The sequence below is a fragment of the Fringilla coelebs genome (assembly GCF_963513975.1).
Source record: "Fringilla coelebs genome assembly, chromosome: 8".
NCBI classification, from domain to species: Eukaryota; Metazoa; Chordata; class Aves; order Passeriformes; family Fringillidae; genus Fringilla; species Fringilla coelebs.
The window spans coordinates 6877305-6897089 of record NC_140066.1 but is presented as its reverse complement, the minus strand read 5'-3'; the positions used below and the strand labels follow the sequence as shown (position 1 = coordinate 6897089).

The window sequence follows — 19785 nt, the reverse complement described above, 5'->3', positions numbered from 1 at the left end:
CAGAGCAAGTTTCTGTAATTTCAAAAATTCTGTTCTTTTGTGTACATGTATCTATGAAAAAATGTGTGTGCTATGACTTACCTTCTTCCATCTGTAGTCTTAAATCTGAATATCTAAACCCCAGGAAATTAATTGCATAATGTGTTAAAACTATAAAGCAGTGGCCTTAACCACACCATCTCAGCACACATCACAAACTCTGGCAAAAGCAGGGAGAGGACAACAGGCAAGGCTGATGATTTGCAGTCTCTTCCCCAGTTTAACACTGACAACAAGCAGATGACTCTGCAGTTCCCCGTTCTTTTCCTTACCCTGTGTTCATATTGTTCAAGGAACAATTACTGTCCAGATTTGAACCTTGGCAATTGTAACTCTCAGTTTTCCTCTTCTTAGCTGATGCAGCATGATTGACAGACTAACGTCGAGAAGATTTAAATGCCCTGCAGGATTTCCCTTCAGACTTTTCCTCATTTGAAAGTAGTTTTACAAACAGAAGTTACGGTACCCTCTCCTAAACTAGTTTTTCCACAAGTCCTGGAATATCTCCTCCAGAAGGATGTTAATAATGGTTTGAAATCCTTATGCAAATCAGGATGCAAATCAAATAAAGGGGACTGTTATATTCTTCTTCAAGTCTACTGGAGGAAGCTCTTTATGTACTTCAAGTGGCAGTGCCTCTTGCTCCACAAATGACTATACGCAACACTGGGAAGAAGACAGAAGACCGATAGGCTAGAAAAATATGGTTGAGATAACCCCTCCTGCCCTTCTGGAAAACAGTCACATGAGGCAATGTGACTATCAGAAGCTTGCCAATCTAAGACCAGTTTTTCACATCTTTGCTGATATTCTTCCTTCTTTCTAGATCAAAAGAGGAATTCATTTCTGGTGGACTGGACTTTACACTTAATTATCCAAAGAACTGGGTTAGCTGCTTGTCTCTCTAGGTCATCATTCTCACCTGCTGGGGATGTGTTCGACTCCAGGGAAGTCCTGAGAAGAATAGAGAATGACATCTTTCCCCAAGTACCAAAAAGATGCTGTGCTTTTCTGAGTATATCTATTCTCTATCCTTGTGCAAAACGACACAAGCAGGTTGAAAACATAGGCCATACCATCGGGTTAAGATATCACACTGGTCTAACCAGGAAGGAGAAATTTTTGTTCAGAGAAGCATTTTCAAAGAGTTTATTCAGACATAATAAAATAACTAAAAATAATTTATCATTCCAAGTCACAGGTGAACCAGTCCTTAGATCACTTGCCATGTGTCAAAATTCCTTTGAGATCAAACAGGAATTTCAAGATAGTACCCACAGAAAAACAAGTCAAAATCCCAATGAGAATTCTCCTTCTTGCTCTCCAGCCACAAAAAAATATTGTCCAAGACACTGAGAGCTATCCCCAGATGTGCTGAACCTGCCCATTGCCCAAAGACCATACAAAATGCTCAGAAAGACTCTAATGACCAGAAGTTCCTTTTGCATTTTGGGCAGCCAAGTATGACTGTGCTAGGAAGGCCTACATAATTTCCACAGCTACCTCCTCTACAAGACCTGAACTACTGAAGCAACACATCTCCTCAGCATTTTAAAATACTCTTCCAAGTCATCGTTCAGAAGCTTGGGAGGCAGGAATTAGTTCACGGAGAGATGAAACCCTGGAGCAAAGAGGAACAAAGAAGTGGATTCCAGTAGTGGCTCCTACCCCCAGTCACACAGCCTGCATGCTGCTTATGGGACAGTGCACACACTCCAGTAAGCTGTCAACTCTCCACTGTCAGTGAAGAGAAAGAGAACTGACAATATGCATTCCAAGTAAGCCAGTCCTAGAAAAACAGTGGCTTTTGGCATCAAAAAAGCTTAAATCAGAGCCCTGAAGACTACATCTCAACACACATCACACACTGGGAACCTGCAAACCTTCATTTGGGAAACCCCCTTCCTTGGTCACAGTGTCTCTGCACTTGGCTTCATGAATCAAGGACATCTTTCCAATATCAGTAGGAACTCATTTCAGCTAGTGTTTTCCAGAGAAAGACTAAGTAGATTTTGCAGTCCTCGTAAAGGTCAACGCCACATTAGTCCTCACCATCTGTGGCTTAATTAACTATAGCTTCCTCTGGCTGCTTAGAGGTTTTCTGATAATTTAGGACACGAATTACATGAAAACTAGTACATAACCAACTTGACAGTCCTGTTTACAATGCTTACACAGTGTGCACTGCACACTGAAATAAGCATTTTGTCAGGACTTCAATGGTAGAGGGACAACATTTAAATTCAAACAGTGCAAATGAAAACCTCAAAGCATCCTGAACCTTCAGTTTTGTTCTTGTTTCATAAGTGAATATTAGCTTCTGTAAAACCAGACCCCAACCCTTTATCTTTCCTTTTGTAGCAAGTCATTTGTACAATTGCACTGAACTTCAGCTGCATAGAAATTAGTTATGAGAACTGCAGTGTGAAAACAAGCCAACACTTCCCTACTGATTGCCACAAATCTTTAGGAGAGCAGAACAGCAGCAGCAAAAAGCACTTTTGAAAATCTAAACTGCTGAAAATTTATACTAGTCCTCTAATGCCAATTTTTGATTATTTTCTCCCAAAAAAGATGAACTATTGTACCTACGCCCAGCCTCAAACACATTCATGCCAATTTTCACCCCTCATTCGAAAGCAGGCCTGTACAACTCTCTCCTTATTTTCATTTCTTGATAACCAGCAAAATCCTTTTCTTTCATCTTTCACTGATTATGTCACTTGACATAGGTGATTATATCACCGCTCTGTAATCTCTTTCACTGACAGTAAGTTGTAGCAAACCTTCAATCTTAACATTGTCCTGCTTGACATCAGAGTGAGAAAAAACACAAAACGCAGACAGGCAGAATACCAAACATCATAACAAGAACATCACCTATGAACTGGTAGTATCCCTCTGCCCTGCTACCAGACTTTTTTTCAGTGGTGAAAGATAAGAATCTAAATAAAACACAGAAAAACTGGCAGCAACTGACACCCCTGAGGGTATTACCAGGCAGAAGCTGAGGCTGCCACACAGACCACACCAGAACTTAGGAGGGAAATGACCAAATTTAGAGGAGTCTAAATACAGATCTCCTGCAGCTTCCTCCTAGACACACAGCATGCATAAACCACTGGTAACCAGAATATTCCTGATTTCTCTCTGACAAGTGAAAGGCTACCCCAGCTGCCATGCCAGTGCAGCTGCTGGGCAGGAGGTCAGCCAGGCACCGCAGGGCTGCGCTGCACAGCCACACCAGAGGGGACGGCTCTGGAGCCCATGGACCCGAGTAGGGCAACCTCCCTCCTGCGCCACGCTTCTCATCGAGGGCAATGCCACCCACAGACACCAAAGGCTGGAAAGCTAGAAAGGCTAGAAAGTTTTTTGGGGCGATTGTAACTTCCCAGTTTACCTTAAACGGCTTTGTCTGAGCTGAGAGAAGAGGCTTAGGCTTAGCAGGCGACGCTAGCGCTTTCTATGTAAACCCAACCCACACTTGACCTATTTTCTGCTGTTCTGAGCGCACAGTCACAATTTACCTCATTCAAACCCGGCAGCTGCTGGGCTACATCTGAACCAGTTAAGTCAAGCTTGAAGGCACAACCCTGACCCCTAAACCAGAAACAAAGTCGAGCCGAGGTCAGCCCTGCTTACATGTGCGCAGAGGCACGGCCACATGGGGAAAGCAGGGATGGGCAGTGACGCTTGCCCTGCACGCAGGGGCCAGGACAGACAACTGGGATAACTAATCCCCACCCAGCAAGGGGCTCTGAATGCACTGTTCCAAGGACAAATGTTTATAGATAGTTCAGACCACAAACATTTAAAGATTAGGAGTTATTTTCAGTGTGCAACAGCAAGGACTACGTTTCTGTAAGTAGGAAGTTAAAATTACAAGGGAAAAAAAAACAGCATACGAATTTAGTGATTTTCCAACTGTCAGTAAAGTTAACATTTCTCAGGAAAAGCTATCAACGATTTTTCTGCTGCTCCCCACTCTTCCCTATGCATAATCCTCCCCACATACTCCTACTCCCTTCCTCATTTTCCCTCAGGAGTTAAAACTGATTTTAAAATTTTAATTATCAGGTTTGAGAACCAACGGATCAGGGCTACACACACTTCTCCAAGACCTGATTTCAGGCTTGAAGATACATCATCACACTGATTTGTTCAGATCTGGAAGCAAAACTGGTATACAAACATTATGAACATAAATATACGGGGGGGGATCTGACCTGTAGTCTAATATTCTCCATGATTTTAACTTACTAACACAAAAATCAACAGAGGTATTTGCCTTCCTATAAAACTATTAATACCTCAGGTGAAATGGGCATAGTGTAAAACTTACATTTTACAAGTCAGTTTATTATTCTTCTATCTGTAGATGACAATCTGGTGTGGTAAGGCAGACGGGAAATCAGAACAACACAAACATAGACAGGATGAACATCCAGCAGGAAAGTAAGCAACAACCAATGGATAAACAACACCAAACCTGGAGAAGACATGTATTGTCACTAACCAGCCTAAAAACTGGTCTAGTGGCATCTACAACAGTCTTGCACTGTTGTAGAGATTAAAAAAGTTGATGACGCTTATGTCCACAAATTATGTTACTCTCTCTGTCTCTCTGAGCAGCTAGGACAATGTGGGTCAGAAAAGCAAATTCTTTCCCCAAAGTCAGCTATCTTTTAGCATCTAAGACTGCCCAAAAAAAGTGGCTCCTATCAACAAAACAGAGGGGCTTTCAGCTTCCACCTAAAGCACTGTGGTGACCGTTTGTACTACTTATATTCTCCACATAGAGACAAATAAAGGTCAAATGTGCACTACTCCATGTCCACCTTCTCTCCCATTCTGCTGACACAGCCACACATTTGCTTTTCTTTCATTTTCCACTGAATCACATTTCCTTCCGCTTCCTCAGGGCAGGCTCCACATTTTTATCATCACCATCTCAGCAATATGCAACTTGTACTGATTTGGCATTTTGTTTTTTCTAATTGTAAGAGAAACAGGGAGGGAGTACTGGTCCTAAGCCACTCAGTCATGTGGCAATACTGGAACAGCCTTTGAGTCACTAAGCAACTCACAGCCACTATGGGAAAAGAAACCTCAAAGTGCAGACATTTCCCTGAAGCAAGCAATTAGCAGAGTGAAGTTGATGCTAACAAGGAGACCTGCTAAGTAAGTAGATGGAAGAAATCTCTTTTGTACATTGATATTAAAATTTAAACTGAGAACCAGACACCCTGTGAATTGTGAACAGCTTTCAGAAGGTATTCAACAAGACCCAAATCACAGCAGCTGAAGGACAAGCTGTATGGATATCAGCATCTCTATGCAAAAAAGAAAGCACGTTCTGTGGATCTGTACTGGTCTGTCCAGACCAGTTGTCTGGACTAGTGGACAACCAGAAATCAAGCCAAGACAACAGGCCTGCTCAGACACTTACCACTTCACAACAGACACATCTTGCTTGCATGAGGGACAGCAGAGGTTATCTGTGGCAGCTGGAAGTGGTAGCTGGAAGGCTGTGTACCACCACAGAAAATGACTGACCACACAGGTCATCTCTTAGCTCACAGCAGTCAACTCCATCAAATCTTTTAGCAGTTGCATTACTCAGCAATACCATATTCCTTGACAAGACTACTGAGAGCCTACGGAAGTGAAGAGCAAAGGCCTCTCAATTCGGTTCTGCAGAAGAAAACTGCAGAAAACTATCCAATACATGCCAGTGTGATGACAGATCCTAGAATCAACACCACCGCCTAGAGATATCCATCAGTGTATCACTCTTGTGAATGACTCCCTACTCTGGAATTTGAGCTACCACTAGCTTAGATTACCAACAGTAACCTAGTCTCTCCTGCAGATATCCTCAATCCTATTTACCAAATAGGAAGTCTGGCTACATACAACTTTCCAGCTCCTTTTCTCTATAACTCATGAGGATTATGGGCAGAAGACAAATCCCTACAAACAATAAAAATATTTTAACTTTTTTTTTTAAGGCAGAAAGAATACATCAGATACCATCCAAATGTTCTTGAAACCCAGCGTGTTTTAGCCCACTGAATTACATTAATGTTTTATTTTCAAGTGACTTTCAGAGATTTACTTAATAATGTGTTTCTTAGAATACAAATACATACATGTTGGCCCACATGCTGGTATTATGAAAGTAGATCAAAATAAAACTCATTTTTCTCACATTTTAAAAGTACCACTGTATTTGCAGAGACCTTTTCAAAGTTAATTTCTAACAGGATTTAAAGCAGCACTATCTTTTTTTCCTGCAGAGAGCTCCATTATGACCTGCTGGAGCCTTTTTAGGAATTTTTCCTATAAATAACAGATCCGACCAGCTGGGACATATATCATGGCTGGATTAACACTACAGCTCTCTGCAACTCCAGAGAAAGCAGTGGATATGCCTTTTACAGAACTGATGAATAACAGTCTTGCAAAGAGGAAAGATTAAATCGCTAATCAGAAAACAGGGATGTTTCAGTTATTGCCGCAATAAATTCTCCGGGGTAAACTTAGGTAAATTATTCAGAGTTTAAAATTGATACAATGATCTTCTATTTCGTCATATTTTTTCATAGACAAATCTCCTAGCATGTAGAACCAAAAAATTCCTACCGAAGACATAATTCAAAATTGAATTACAACACTTGGGGAAGGAAAAAAAAAAGAAGAAAAAAGCTCAAGCCTGTCAAGTACCATAATTCACCCACCAAGTCTTTGCATTCTGAAACCTGCTTTAACCTGATTTTATCTCCCATATACCAAAATGGTGTGACATGGTGATAACACAATGAAAGGAAAGAAAACATTCAAATGGGGTAAAACCCTTGTCTCTATGCTTGAAATATAACTTCAAAACTGCATGCTTAAAATTCACAACTAAAATCACAAAAAATGTAATGATTAGTGAGATTAGTGTTATTATTCAAACTCACTTGGCTCAGCAAAAATATTAAAATACTACCCTCAAAAATACTAGCAGATACACTCAAGTAGAGGAGGTTACAGGGGAAGAAAGAGAATAGATAACTAATTCCATTCAAAAGACAGGAAATGTTTGCTAGATTAAAGGGGGGTTTCAGTATTTACAAACAATAGTAGTAAAATACTTTATAACTGTAATTACGAGTATACTGTTAAAAGTAAATAATGCTCTGTACATCAAGCCCTCCCCAAGCCCTTGGTAAAGTTATTTGAACGTCCAACAAAACAGCAAGATTCATACTTAGTTTTAATTTTAAAAATTCAAGCTGGTTTAAAATTACTTGAGTTTCTCCCCAGATGTCTGGTCTGGAAAAAGAATTAGGTACACAGACCTGGAACTGCTATAGCTCTCAACCTCTACTAACTGTAGCTTGCTGATGGCTGTGGAGCAGTTCCCGTGAAGCAGTAATCCCAGACTACAAATTATTACTTCTATTAGTGTAATTTCAAAAATACATTCTGTAAGAAAAATGTCTAGAGCTGCAGCCAGAACAAAGGGACATTGTATCCAAGGGAGGAACTGAAAGCAAACAAACCCATGAGCACTTCACCAAACGAGCTATTGTGTTATCATTTCCAGATAAGGCTTAATTTGGGTAAGAACACATTTTCATGAAACTCAAGTTGCCCCTACCTGAAATGCAGGAATGCCTACTCTCTTCCTGCTCTGGGTACAAACTCCCATGCAACACTGCAGAGTTCACTTTCATTCACACTTCTAGGATCCCTAAAGCACCGAGGATTCCCAATCCCAACAAAGAGCAGCTTGGGAAACCAAGAACACAGGGGCAAGGCAGCAACTGGTTTTAATGTGAAACAGACTTCTCTAGGAGCTGACTCTGAGTCTGGATTACAGAAGCAGTGCTGGTCAGGACCACCACATAAGAAAAATACTTTAAACTTTCATTTTTAATAGATGAAACGGAAATTTTAAGGACTCAGAACCACGAATAAGGTTTCCTTCACTTACTACTGAGTGGTATTTTCCATGGATTTTTACTGGTGAAAAAGTAATCACTTGTGATCAAACACAGGAAATTTTTACCCAGAAACACTGGATGGATTTTTAAACTCAGTAATCCCAAGCACGGCCTTTCAGAAGTACCAAAATACCACACACTAAAAGGATTTAATATTCACCTTCAAAGAAGCAGATTTTGTTCTCTCTTCCATTCTGAAATCCAGTCTTTTAACTACTTACTTAAATACTACCTCCTAGAGTAGGATTAATGAAATCAAATCATTCAACTGGTTTTTCAGAAATTGTAGGAAGAATATGACAAAGGAAGAAAAACTGTTTTCCTATGGATCTGAATGTCATCTGCATTGTAGTAACCTCAGTTTATCCCAAGGACCTCTCAACTCTTTCCCCATTCCTCCTTGTGTACCTTCCCACAGCTTCAACAGTTCCACCTGAACTGGTGGAGCCACACTATTTGTGTCACCTTCCTGTGACTGATGGCCTCCCCTCCACACTGCTCACTTGCCTAAGGCTTGTAGATCTGAAGAACTCCATTCCTGAGCAAAACCTTGCTAAGAGACAAAAAAAGTGACCGAAGCTCTTACTTCTTACCAGATCAAGGTAAAAAAAAAAGGTGCCATTTTATTCAATCTCTTTTGAGAAAACAGTGGAGGTTCTCAAACAAGAAGCTCTTCTTCAAAGAGAAGCACAAATACAGGCTTAGGGCGGATGATATACTTGTCCCTCTGACTCTGCAAATGGAGGGTGCCAATCCCTCCTCCCTCATTCCTCTCCTTTTGTGAGCACTGGGATGAAACTCTCCTGTCCTGCACGTGTTGCTGGGAGTGAGGACTGCTATGAGTCATCTGACCCACTTCTAGCTGGACGCAGCTTTGTGCTTCCCCACATGTTGGAGCCGAGCACTTACAGGCCGAAGTGTTGGTAACGAGCTGTTTAGACCATCGCTCTTTACAAGGCTGCCAGGGAAGCCAGCTGGACTCCTTATGGGTGGTCCGGAGACATGGGAAAGAATCGAGACAGTTCTTCAGCACAACACTGAGAGGAGTTAAAGATGCAGAAAGCTGTGTGTGCCTGGGTTGTCTGTGGAGGAACCGAAAGCAGGAGGGGAGCACAGAGGTTCTGTGGCCGGCAGCGGGAGCTCCCCAGCTGCTTCTGGCAACCTCAAAGGGTGGGACCAACCCCAAAAGCTCCTGCCTGCCCATCAGTGGAGGTAAAAGTTTATGGGAAAGCAATTTTCAGCTGCAGTAGTTATTTTTAAGCCTGAAGCCTAAAGTAAGAGAAGTCTGAAAGATGAGTGCACATATAATTATGGGGTGCCTAAAATACAGAGAGAAAAATACTATTTTATCCCTGTTTCAAGATGTTCAAAGAATTTTTTGTGTGCACATGTCATTACTATACAAGCCCAGCTTACTTGCTCCTACAACCAAACAAGTCACAGAACCCAAAGGCATCCAGGTCTGAAATATCCAATGTCTGCCCATAATGAACAGAAAAGCAGAGCAGTGGTGTCGTCCATGGCCCTTCACTCAAGTCTTTCTTAATGGCATATATGACTTGAATTTGTAATAGGTCAAGATAAGTGTGTATTAGCTCCTATATCTGATGTACTTACTTGATGATTAGTGAGAAAGTTTATTATTTCAACAATCTTTACGGTGTGTTAGACATTTGACCTGCCAGCATTTAGATGTGCCACACACATTTAGAAAAAGAGCAAAGTACAGGTGCCTATCACTGTTCATGCAACACCTCCCATGGGGGATTTCTCATTGCCCTATCTTTACATCTGCAACCTTCAGCACAGAGGTAGACAGGCAGACTGTACGATTTTGAAACACTAAAGCAACCAGGCTTGTCTTCCAGAAAAAAAAAAAGAAGTTCTGAAGGAGAGTGTGAGGCCTGAAGAGAGATTTCACTATAAATATTCATTCTTAGGAAGATTTTTTCTTTAAACCAAATAAGCAAGAGGACTTTTTAAAGACTCTGCACCCTTCCACTTTCCTCCCCTAGTGGTAAAGTACCTTTTGCAGGACATTTAATGATTGTGAAGGAACTTCATTTGAATTCTGTCCTGCCTCCACTGTGTGCAGTTGCTCCAGTGCTGCGTGCTCAGAAATCCTTTGGAAATACACTATCACACACAGTATGTACATATTTGGAAGTATATAATCAATCATGCACCCTTGCTCTGCCCGACCCAGACACAGCTGAAATGCACTCACTGCTTCAGGCAAAACAGAGTCTTTCCAGATCTTTCCACAAGCCTCTTTTACTATGAAACAAACCACAATATAAAACACTTTTTGCTATTCTTCATTTGCTTGTCCAAACTATAATGCAGTTGACTCCAGCTGCTTCAGCCAGCAACAGCAGAATCACACACTTCAGCCCAACAGTGTCCGTGACGGGCACTGCCAAACACCACCCAGACAAAAACACCACTCTGATGAGGTCACACATACCATATGCTGGGCTTTAATGCTTCACATCCCCATCTATAGTCCTTCAAGTAAACGACAGTGCTTAAACAAATTAAGGCATGATTAGCTTTGCTGCTGCCTGACTTAATATGTGTATCACAAAACAGACACACAGAGATGTCACAGAACAGTACAAATAACTTATTACAGAAAACCTCTTCAGTTCAAAGTATCTGATTGAGGACACACTTGTATGTGTACACTTAACTGTAATTTTTCCTTAAAACAGCTTTTTGGAAGAAATGTTCATTTTCATATTATACCAAGAGCCATTATTAAACTCACTACACTAGTGAATTTTTAAACACAGAACATACATGATATTTCGAATGCAAAGTGGAATTCACATTAAGGACCTAACCTACATGTCCATTTCAAGACTAAACTTCCTAAAGATACTAATTTGATATTTAAAAAAATCAAAATGTAGTAAACTTTATGTCTATTTCCTACAAGGGGCAGAATTTTCATTCCATTGCTAAGCAAAGTACCACAGCAAACCTTCACATCTGCTTTATCCTCAAGATCCCCTCATCACCACCATAAAAAGAACTACATGACTAAATGGTCTGACCATCCCATATTAATGAATGAGTCACTCAGTCACACACAAGTTTCACATAGAGAATAATACAGTTTACATCCTCCATGAAGCAACAGAGATAAAAGCCACAGGAAACAAATTGCAGGTTGGTGTTTAAGGCACCACACATACAGAATCCAAGCAATTTTTAAAGAGAAGGGCAGGATTCTAAGCAGTACACACAGAAGACAAAAGAAGAGCCACATGCACATTTAGCAGTAAAGAACAAATTCACTGGCAAGTGTTACAGTTGGTATAGCAAACCTTGTGAAGACATGGAAGTGGGCTCACATAATGCAGCAGCATACCCTACTTTTAATAACGATATTCATCTAGCCCTTAGCAAGGTCACTGAATCTCTTAACAATTGAAACATGTTTATTTATGCAAAGAGCAGACATGGCATGGGAATGCATGGGTCACGATTCCCCAGAAGTCCTGCCAAAGTCTCTTTAATCTTGTTCTGGAAGAACCACTTCTGGTAACGACAGTAATTTAGTTCTTTGCCTACTCAAACTTTGTTTTTCCTGCCAAGTCTGAAAGGGTGCCAAGTGTGCTGTTTTCTCTGCTTTGAGCAGTTGTCACCTTTACACTGGACAGCAGCACCTTATTCATGAAGCCTTTTGGCCCCAGAGTTATGCAAAACACCACTGTTTCTTGATCAGAACTGAAGTGAGCAGAATTCTTACCAAATACTCGTCTGCTGCCCATTACCAGTATTGTGAGTCTATGTAATGATGGGAAAAATTAGTCAGTAGTTAAGAATTGTATCTGAAGTGAAATGGAGTCTTCCCACACAAATTCAAACTTTGTTTGTTTTGGCAGGAAGATATTGGAATTTTAGGCACTAACAGCAAAATGCAATAAAAAAGTGTTTAGGTCAACATGGTCTCTAAGGACTTCATATTGAAAATGTGCAGCCATGAGAGCTTAAACAAAAAAACTAAACACGTTTCAGAAGATTCAAAGTTAACTCATCCCTGCAAAGAATGATTCCTCAGTTCTGTCTTCTGCTCACAAGCAGATCAATGCTATTCGAGACTAAACAAGGGAGCAAAACCACCATTTTTTTGAAAAAGAGATACTAACAGGAAGTTTACCAAAGATTTATCTAGGATCTGGTACTATGGCAAAGAAAAGGGAGGTCTTTCAGAAAAAACATACAAGCACAAACTACCTTACATTAAGCGACTAATGGCTAGGACTGTGATTTCTAGCATTAACAGAAAACAGCACGCAAAAGGAATAGAAACAATCCTCCCACTTCAGCTACCTTTGAGCAGAAAAACGTCTCAGTAATAAAGCTAGTATTTCTAACATACTGTTAGTGCATATAGCTTCTATTCTCTTGAAGACATTATCATTCAGTAAAGCTCGTATCTGTACAATTAACTTGTGAAACTTGGCACTGAGATACTGCCAGCCGTGCAAAGAGAAATTCCTATGAAAAACATTTCTCAAGCTTTTTATAACCATCCAAATAAAGAAATCTTTGCACTATTCATCAGTGAGCACAATGCTGTTTTATGCTACTACACTCAATATCCATGCAATATCCAGTTAAAATTCTGGGTGCCTTAGTACTTAGAGGAATCTCTGTCAGGAAACTTCTTGTAATATTAAAATAAACAATTTAAGTATCTTGTCACCAAACTACTCATGATGGATACAGATCAACAGCCCTCATCTCAGATTTCAATAGGTAACTATTTGGTCAATGAGAGGAGGAAACAGCCTGATCTAACACAGAATTGCCCTCTATGTATCAAAAATAGAGGCCAACAGTTAAGGAGAACAAGCTTATCCCTGGAACTATTTTTGACAAGTTACTGCTTTGTAGCAATTTTTGATGAATACATCTTTGAGAAGTGAAGTCGTCAACACTGCTAATTTCATATTACTGATCAAGGTAATAAGACATATTTTGTCTGTTCATATGACATATTTTAAAAAATTACACCTTCAACCTGAATGCACCTTCCCAAATTAAGGTGCTTCCAAGCCTAATGCTTTATCAGTTCATATTCTTTGGAGGGCCTAAAATGCATGGAACATCACTAAGTCACTGCCTGGCAATGGCATTGTTTAACAAAAGGCAGTCCTCCCATGCTCAGTTTGCTTAGTTCAGATCAGAAATGATCCACTGCCAAAAGGAGATTGATTACTGTTACTGGAATGAGCATTACCAGACACATGATCCTGACAGATTTCAGGCAAAGGGCAGACAGCAGCACCAGTATTTGCTTTGTAAAACGAATCGGGAAGATTGCGGCTGGACTCTGAGGGTGAATTTACACTTCATGGCTCAGCTGATTTAAGAGGTCGCTGCTGCCAAAGGAGGATCTCCCACTCCGCGTTGCGTCATCCTGCCCCCCTCCGTGGAGGAAGCCGCAGCACTGGATGCACCCCGGGCTAATCCAGCTCAGCTCATCAACATCACAGGCTTCTCCCCCGTGCCGTCCCCCCCCCCTCCCGTGCTCCAAAATCAAGGCTGTGCTGGTTTAGAGGACTGGAGGTGCTAGAGCAGGGTCTGAGAGCGGGAACTGCTGTCTGCGGCAGAGCCAAACTGTTCTAGCAGCTCGAGTCATAACATGTAACCTCACCCTGGTGAGAAATGCTCAACTCGTTTGGCTTCCCTACCACAGACACACAAAAGCACCAGCCGTTCCATGAACTGAACCTCCCTCTCTCTTTCCCTAGGATTCTCTCTCAGCCACTCTCTTTTTCTAGCTCTGTATTTGGCATTGGGAAAAAAGAAAACATCTTGGTGAAGCAGGAGGGAAGAAGGGGTGTCAGGACAAAATTACATAGCATTTATTCAGGGCCATCTGTTATTCCAAGCCTCTAAGTACTATTTCTGTATCACCACAGTGTACCATCCAAGCCATAAGGAAGAATTTATGGCTATTGTAACTGCAATCAGTTCAGCACAAATTGAAGTATCAAGTATTTTTCTATTTGTCATAGAAGAGCTTTTTAGACCTTCTTCTGAAGCAGCAAGGGGGAGGGGGATCACTAATTCTCTTGTTCTTTAAATACACATTAATATATTAATGTGCTTCAAATTAATGGAGAGGCATTAAAATCAAGGATATTGGAAATTTTAGCAGGCAACAGTAAGAAGAGTGTTTCTTTTTTAAGATATTAACATTTTCTGTTATTCATTTTCCAAAATCAGTAAGCAGAATATTACTGCAATCATGCAAAGACCTGAAAATTAAAGCTTCAGAAGGAGGGATACTATCTTCTATCTGCTCTACAATTAATGGTACTGGTTAACCTTTAAAGGGGTCAGGTACTTTATCTTAAGGTGCTACAGTAATATTCGTGGCACAGTACACCTTGACATGATCAGATTAACTAGAATAATAGAGTACCCAATATAATCTCTCACAGAACAAGGAACAATCCCTACTAATAACCAATAGGAAATTGTTCCTGTAACACAGAACTTGAACATAAAATACACTTAAACAATAGTAAAATCATGGCTTTGAAATAAATTAAATGGATAGTATTCATACACTAATCAAATTTCTTACCTGATAGGGCTGAAAGGCACTATCTTCAGTTATGAAATCCAGCTGTTTGTCCACAAGGAATTCTACTGCAGTAATTGAATTGTATACACTTTTTCCAACCAAGGGCTTGAATGTCTGTCAAGGAAAAAAAGAGTAAATCAGGCAACTGAAAAAAACCCTCAGCATATCAAACCTCCAAATCTGTAAAAATACTGATATATTCTTCCATTAAAATAAAATAACAGTTACTAATTATACAAGAAAGGAGGATTTTGTGTTCTGTCGGTTTTTTCCTTTGTGCCGTTGGTGGAAAACCAGCTAGAAAAGAGAACTACACCATACATTCTTCCTTTCCTTCCTATGTTTGAGCAAGATTGTTTACCACAGAAGCTCCCAGTACAGAGGCACCATTCCACCCTAAACACACAGCTCAGCCCGCAGCTCCTCTCTCCCTGCCTGCAGGACCAGCTAGCACAGCAGTGATTATACTAAGGACAGCTCAAGTGGAAGCAGACTGCAGAGAAATCCCTCCCCCCGCTTCCTGTTCTGAAATCGTTCACCTTGCCTCAAGTCAACCATCTCATTTCCCTGCCCATCTCTGAACTGTTCTGACTCTGCTCCTGCCGCCCCCGCAGCCGCTCCTCCCTGCAGCAACCGGCTGCTCCGGCACACCGCCCCCGAGCCCACAGCGCTGGGCACGGGCATTTCGCAGCAGGGCCGGGAGCCTCCCTCATTCACCCCCCTGGGCTGGCAAAGCAACAAGGTGCTGCCCCCCCCTCGCTGCTGGAGGAAGCAAGACATCTCCCAGCTCTGCTGCAAAAGCCAGGCACAGAGAAAAGGCAGCAGGGAGTCAAGAGACTCCTCGACACCCTCGCACAGCCTTTGCCCAAAGCCCCGGCCCTCATCCAGGCGCAGCAGGATGCAGCAGGCGAGCAGGGAGGGCGCCATGCCTCCAGTGATCTCCCCTGAGAGGGGACAAGCAGGCAAACCCTTCCCTGCTGGCTGGGTTTCCTGGAACAGAAGCACAAGGAGAGCCCAGCGGAGCGGGGATGTACCTACTGGGGATGAGTCAGGTGAAAAGGAAATCCCAGCGGATGGAGGGGAGAGAAATGCTGCTCTGAGGACAGACAGGAACAGCAAGAGGAAGACATCTGTGAACAAAAGAAATGACTGGCAGAAAGAGCATGCAGGATGCTAGGGGAAAAAACATAGAGGTACAGAAAAAAATAAGAGGAAAGTTATTTTCCAGGACAAAAAAATAATAATGAGGGAAAACAGGAAAAGAAAAAAACCCTTTGAGACCAATTCTAAATTTAAAATGCAGGAGAAAAAGACAAAGAGGAGAAACAAGGGCAGGTCAAACCACATGGATCACTGTGCAAATGTTACCTGTTTATCTGTAAAATGCTGCTATAACAGCTCACATGCAACATCCTGCAGCAAGAGACCCCAAGTACTTACAGGGGAAGGCGGGATCACCGCGACCCATTTACAGACGGGGAAACTGAGGCACGAAACAATCCCATAACTTGACAAAAGCCACTAAGCAGGGCAGCAGCAGCGCCAGTGACCTGCCCTCAGCCAGTCTGCAGAGAGCACTCAAGGTTTTATCAGGCTTTATTACCTACTTTCAAAGGTGTTGCCTCGAGATTAGGCTAAATATAACCCAAGTGTCTCTGGAGCTTCAGCTCTGGCACTTACTAAACAAATGAGAGAACTCTTCATGGGAGATACATTATACTTTCTAATAAATCTATCAAACTCCACAAATGCTCCGACTGAATGCACAGCATTCTTGTTTCCATTTTATTTAAGGTTTCACTTCAGCTGCTACTCTTTCTCAGACAAGAAAGGAAAAAAAGCCAAACCTCTCCACCAGTCAGTCATCTCTAAACAGATAACTAGACGAAAGGGCTGGAGGAGCAAGAGTATATGATAATATTCCAACTACAGAGTCCAAATAGTAAATAATTATTTAACCTCTAATAGCTAAGAAAGGGCCTTTGCTCTTGCATCACTTTCCTATAATGGATCTTGTATTGCTAATGGTTAAGAGAGGGTGGAGTTCACATGATGAAATTGCAAAGCATTGAGTGTATAAACTCACAAGCAGATTTTTCTTCAAAAAGCGAATATTGTAGTCCTTCAGCTCTGTAACTGCCCCCATGTCTTCCCTCACACTGTTCTACTTTTCCCACACTGCCTTCTTTCTAACTTTCTGAGCTATTATTCAGGTCAATAAATGAGTCTCTAACTACAAACAACAGGACATACCAAATCATCAACTAAAATGAAACTGTGGAATGTGGCTTGCAGTTATCATTCAGGATTCAGACAACACTACAGATTAAGGTACATGTGAGCCACTGGTTTATCTTCCTACTGGTATTAAAAGAGCTAGTTCCAAATATAGATCTGCGAGTGTGATTATTCTGAGAGGAGAAACGTAATGCCTTCTCCCTTACTTTCATAGATCTATGCCTCTAGACAGGTCAACGCCCCCAAAATACTCATGTGGAGGATGCAGGCTATCCCACAAGCACAGAGGAAAAATATGTAAATAAATAAAGCAAAACTATGCCATGTCACACGCCTCCTCCTATGCAGATAGCCACTCAGCTGCACACGACTTGAGACTTTTCAGATGCTATTAAAAAACATTCCCACTATCAACAACAAAGCACCACCCTTAAGTAAAGGCCTTCTTGGAAAATCAAAGTCCAGGCTCCATCAGTTCCACGAGATAGGCCACCAAGGAGACACCCAACCTGGGATAGGTTAGGGATTTGAAAAATTTTAAATGGAAGGCATAACTGAATTTCACACTACATATCACACATGCCCAAAGAAAAACAGAGTGAGAGCACAGCTAGAGTCAGCTATTAGAGGTAAACATATGAGGCGTGTAATGACATGAAAATATATATAAGAAGGCTCGACAAGTTCCTTACAGATTTTCAGAGGAAAAGCTCCTTGCAGATGCTTACTCTTTCCATTCCCAAAGCAGAGGACAACTTTAAGGACAACCAAGCATACTGGCAGAAATCAGGAAAAACTGAACCTCTGTTAATTAAAATCTCCCCTTCAAACCTGTAGCTTGTAAAAGAAATTTTCTATGTTAACCCAATTTCCCAAAGACCACAACTAAGCAGAGGACTCAAGCACTCAATTTTAAGTGACATCTGGCTTTACCACTATTCTAACTGGATGCTTTAAAAACAGTAATAAATCCCACTTTTTCCCCCACAGATTTCCCTGCTTAGCCAAAGGGAGCTCCATGAACAAACACATACACACTCTCTTTGGCTGCCTTGCTAACAAGTTCCCTGATGCTGAATAAAGGGTGTTTCTTCCTCTGCCCCCTCACCATGGTTTTATCCTAGCTCATGCCAGAAATAACCTGCCTACAAGAGGCAGCTGGCACAGCACTGAGTCTGAGAATTTGATTCTGGACCTTCTGGAAATTCAAATAATTTTTTAGAAGACATGAATTATCATCACTTCACAGCAAACAATCACAAAACCATTCAGCAGCATTCAACAAATACCAATACAGCAAATTTCTCAGTGACTGCCTTTTCTTATGCCCAATAACACAAGTAATCTCTTTATTTATCTTTCCAAAACCCCCACAGCAATCACAGGACCCGCTTTCCTAAGGAAGCAGTCGCAAGCAAGCACACAGTGCATTTTTACCTCTGCCTAGTGCAATTAAGCAGCTGGAGTGGCGGTAATCTGCCTCCAGCATGCGAGCAGGGAGCTCCCTGGCACTAGCCAGGGCTCCAGAAGCTGCTGCACCTCCACTGCTGCAGCCTGGGCGCTGCCAGGCTGTGACACCCAGAAGGCTCAATGCAGCAAATGCTCGGGTTACAGCTGAGCTCGCAGCTGCTGCCCAGCTCATCCCGCACGTAGCACTGCCTCAGCTGCCTCCCTGGAGCTCACAGCCTGCTTAGCTGGGCACTCTGTGCTGCAAGCCTGCTCCCCACACCACAAAAGCACATCCTACAATGCACACCTACAGCAGTGACCCTTTTAAAAAAATTTTTTCTAGAGGAATTTATGCCATAAGCCAAAAAGACTTTTAAAGAGTTAATAATGTCATTCAGAAAGCTATTCTTGCACTAAAACATCTACACTCCATACTTCTTCCTCTTTAAAGCACAAAAATTGAAAAGATTAATTAAACCTAATTTTTACATGCTATTCTGGAAACTTTTTCATATATTGCTCTCTAGCCTTGCTGTTTAGTCTGCAATAGCGCAAACACCGACACCTTTTCTTTATGACAATCATTCGAAACAGCTGTAGCTCTCTTCCAACGCCTGTTTGTTGCCATGGTTTGTACTCAAAGGCAGAATTACCAAGTGGAAAAGAGCGGACAACCAGTAAAGCAGATCTGACGTTAAAATCGAGCACGGGGTTTCCTCATTCGCGGATTACCCTGCCTGCAATCCCTACGGAAGCGGCCGTTTCCAGCCAAGGCGTTATTCCGGGCGGAACTCTCGCAGCCCTTCGGCGGGGGGGGCCAGAAGGAAGTACCCGTCGGGACGCGGGGAGAAGGCAGCGCCAGCCGGGCCCGCTGCCCGCCGGAGCTGCCTCATGGCAAGGCGCACCAACGGCGCCCACGGCTGCTCTAACGGCGGGGTCCGTGCCGTTAACGGCCGGCACCGAGTCCTGCCGCTCCCGCACCCCGCCTTAACGGCATAAACTTAACCGAAGAAAGCAAAAAAAACCCCACAAAATCTCAATTTTTTTTCTGAACTCCCTTTCTCCCGTTTCCCGAAGGGCGCAGGCCACCCTGCGCGCCTCCGCGGGCGCAAGAGATGCCCGGTACTCACGCTGTCCCGGGGTCGCCGCGCTCTCGTCCCCGCCGGGCCGCGCACAAAGCCGCCGTCGCCGGCCGCGTGCCGCGCCGCGCGCGCCCCCGCGGGAGCCCGTTCGTCACGTGCGCCGCTGCGCGCTCCGCAGGGATAGGACGGAGAGGGGCCGAGGGCCGCGACAGCCCCGCGGGCGGGGGGCGCGGCCCGTTCCGCCCCGGCAGCCTCGGAGGGCAAACAAAGGCGCCCGTCGCAAAGTTAAAGCGTCCGCGCGGGTATGTATCCCGCGGGGGAAGGCGCGGAGGCGCCCCCCACCCCCTCGAACGACGGCGGCGGATCGTCCCAC

The 19785-nt window shown here is 42.7% G+C and overlaps 1 protein-coding gene across 7 annotated transcripts in view; it reads right to left on the bottom strand.

The window, feature by feature from the left end:
• JMJD1C (jumonji domain containing 1C) overlaps positions 1–19785 on the bottom strand; it is a 159603-nt gene that overhangs the window by 41656 nt on the left and 98162 nt on the right. For 6 of the 7 annotated variants that reach the window (XM_084210621.1, XM_084210622.1, XM_084210623.1 and 3 more), the window contains one exon: positions 14644–14757. In XM_084210621.1, coding sequence (XP_084066747.1) covers positions 14644–14757 — 114 coding nt within the window. Of the gene's footprint in view, positions 1–14643; positions 14758–15681; positions 15704–19785 lie in introns of those variants that run through there. The other variant, XM_084210626.1, reaches the window with a different exon arrangement.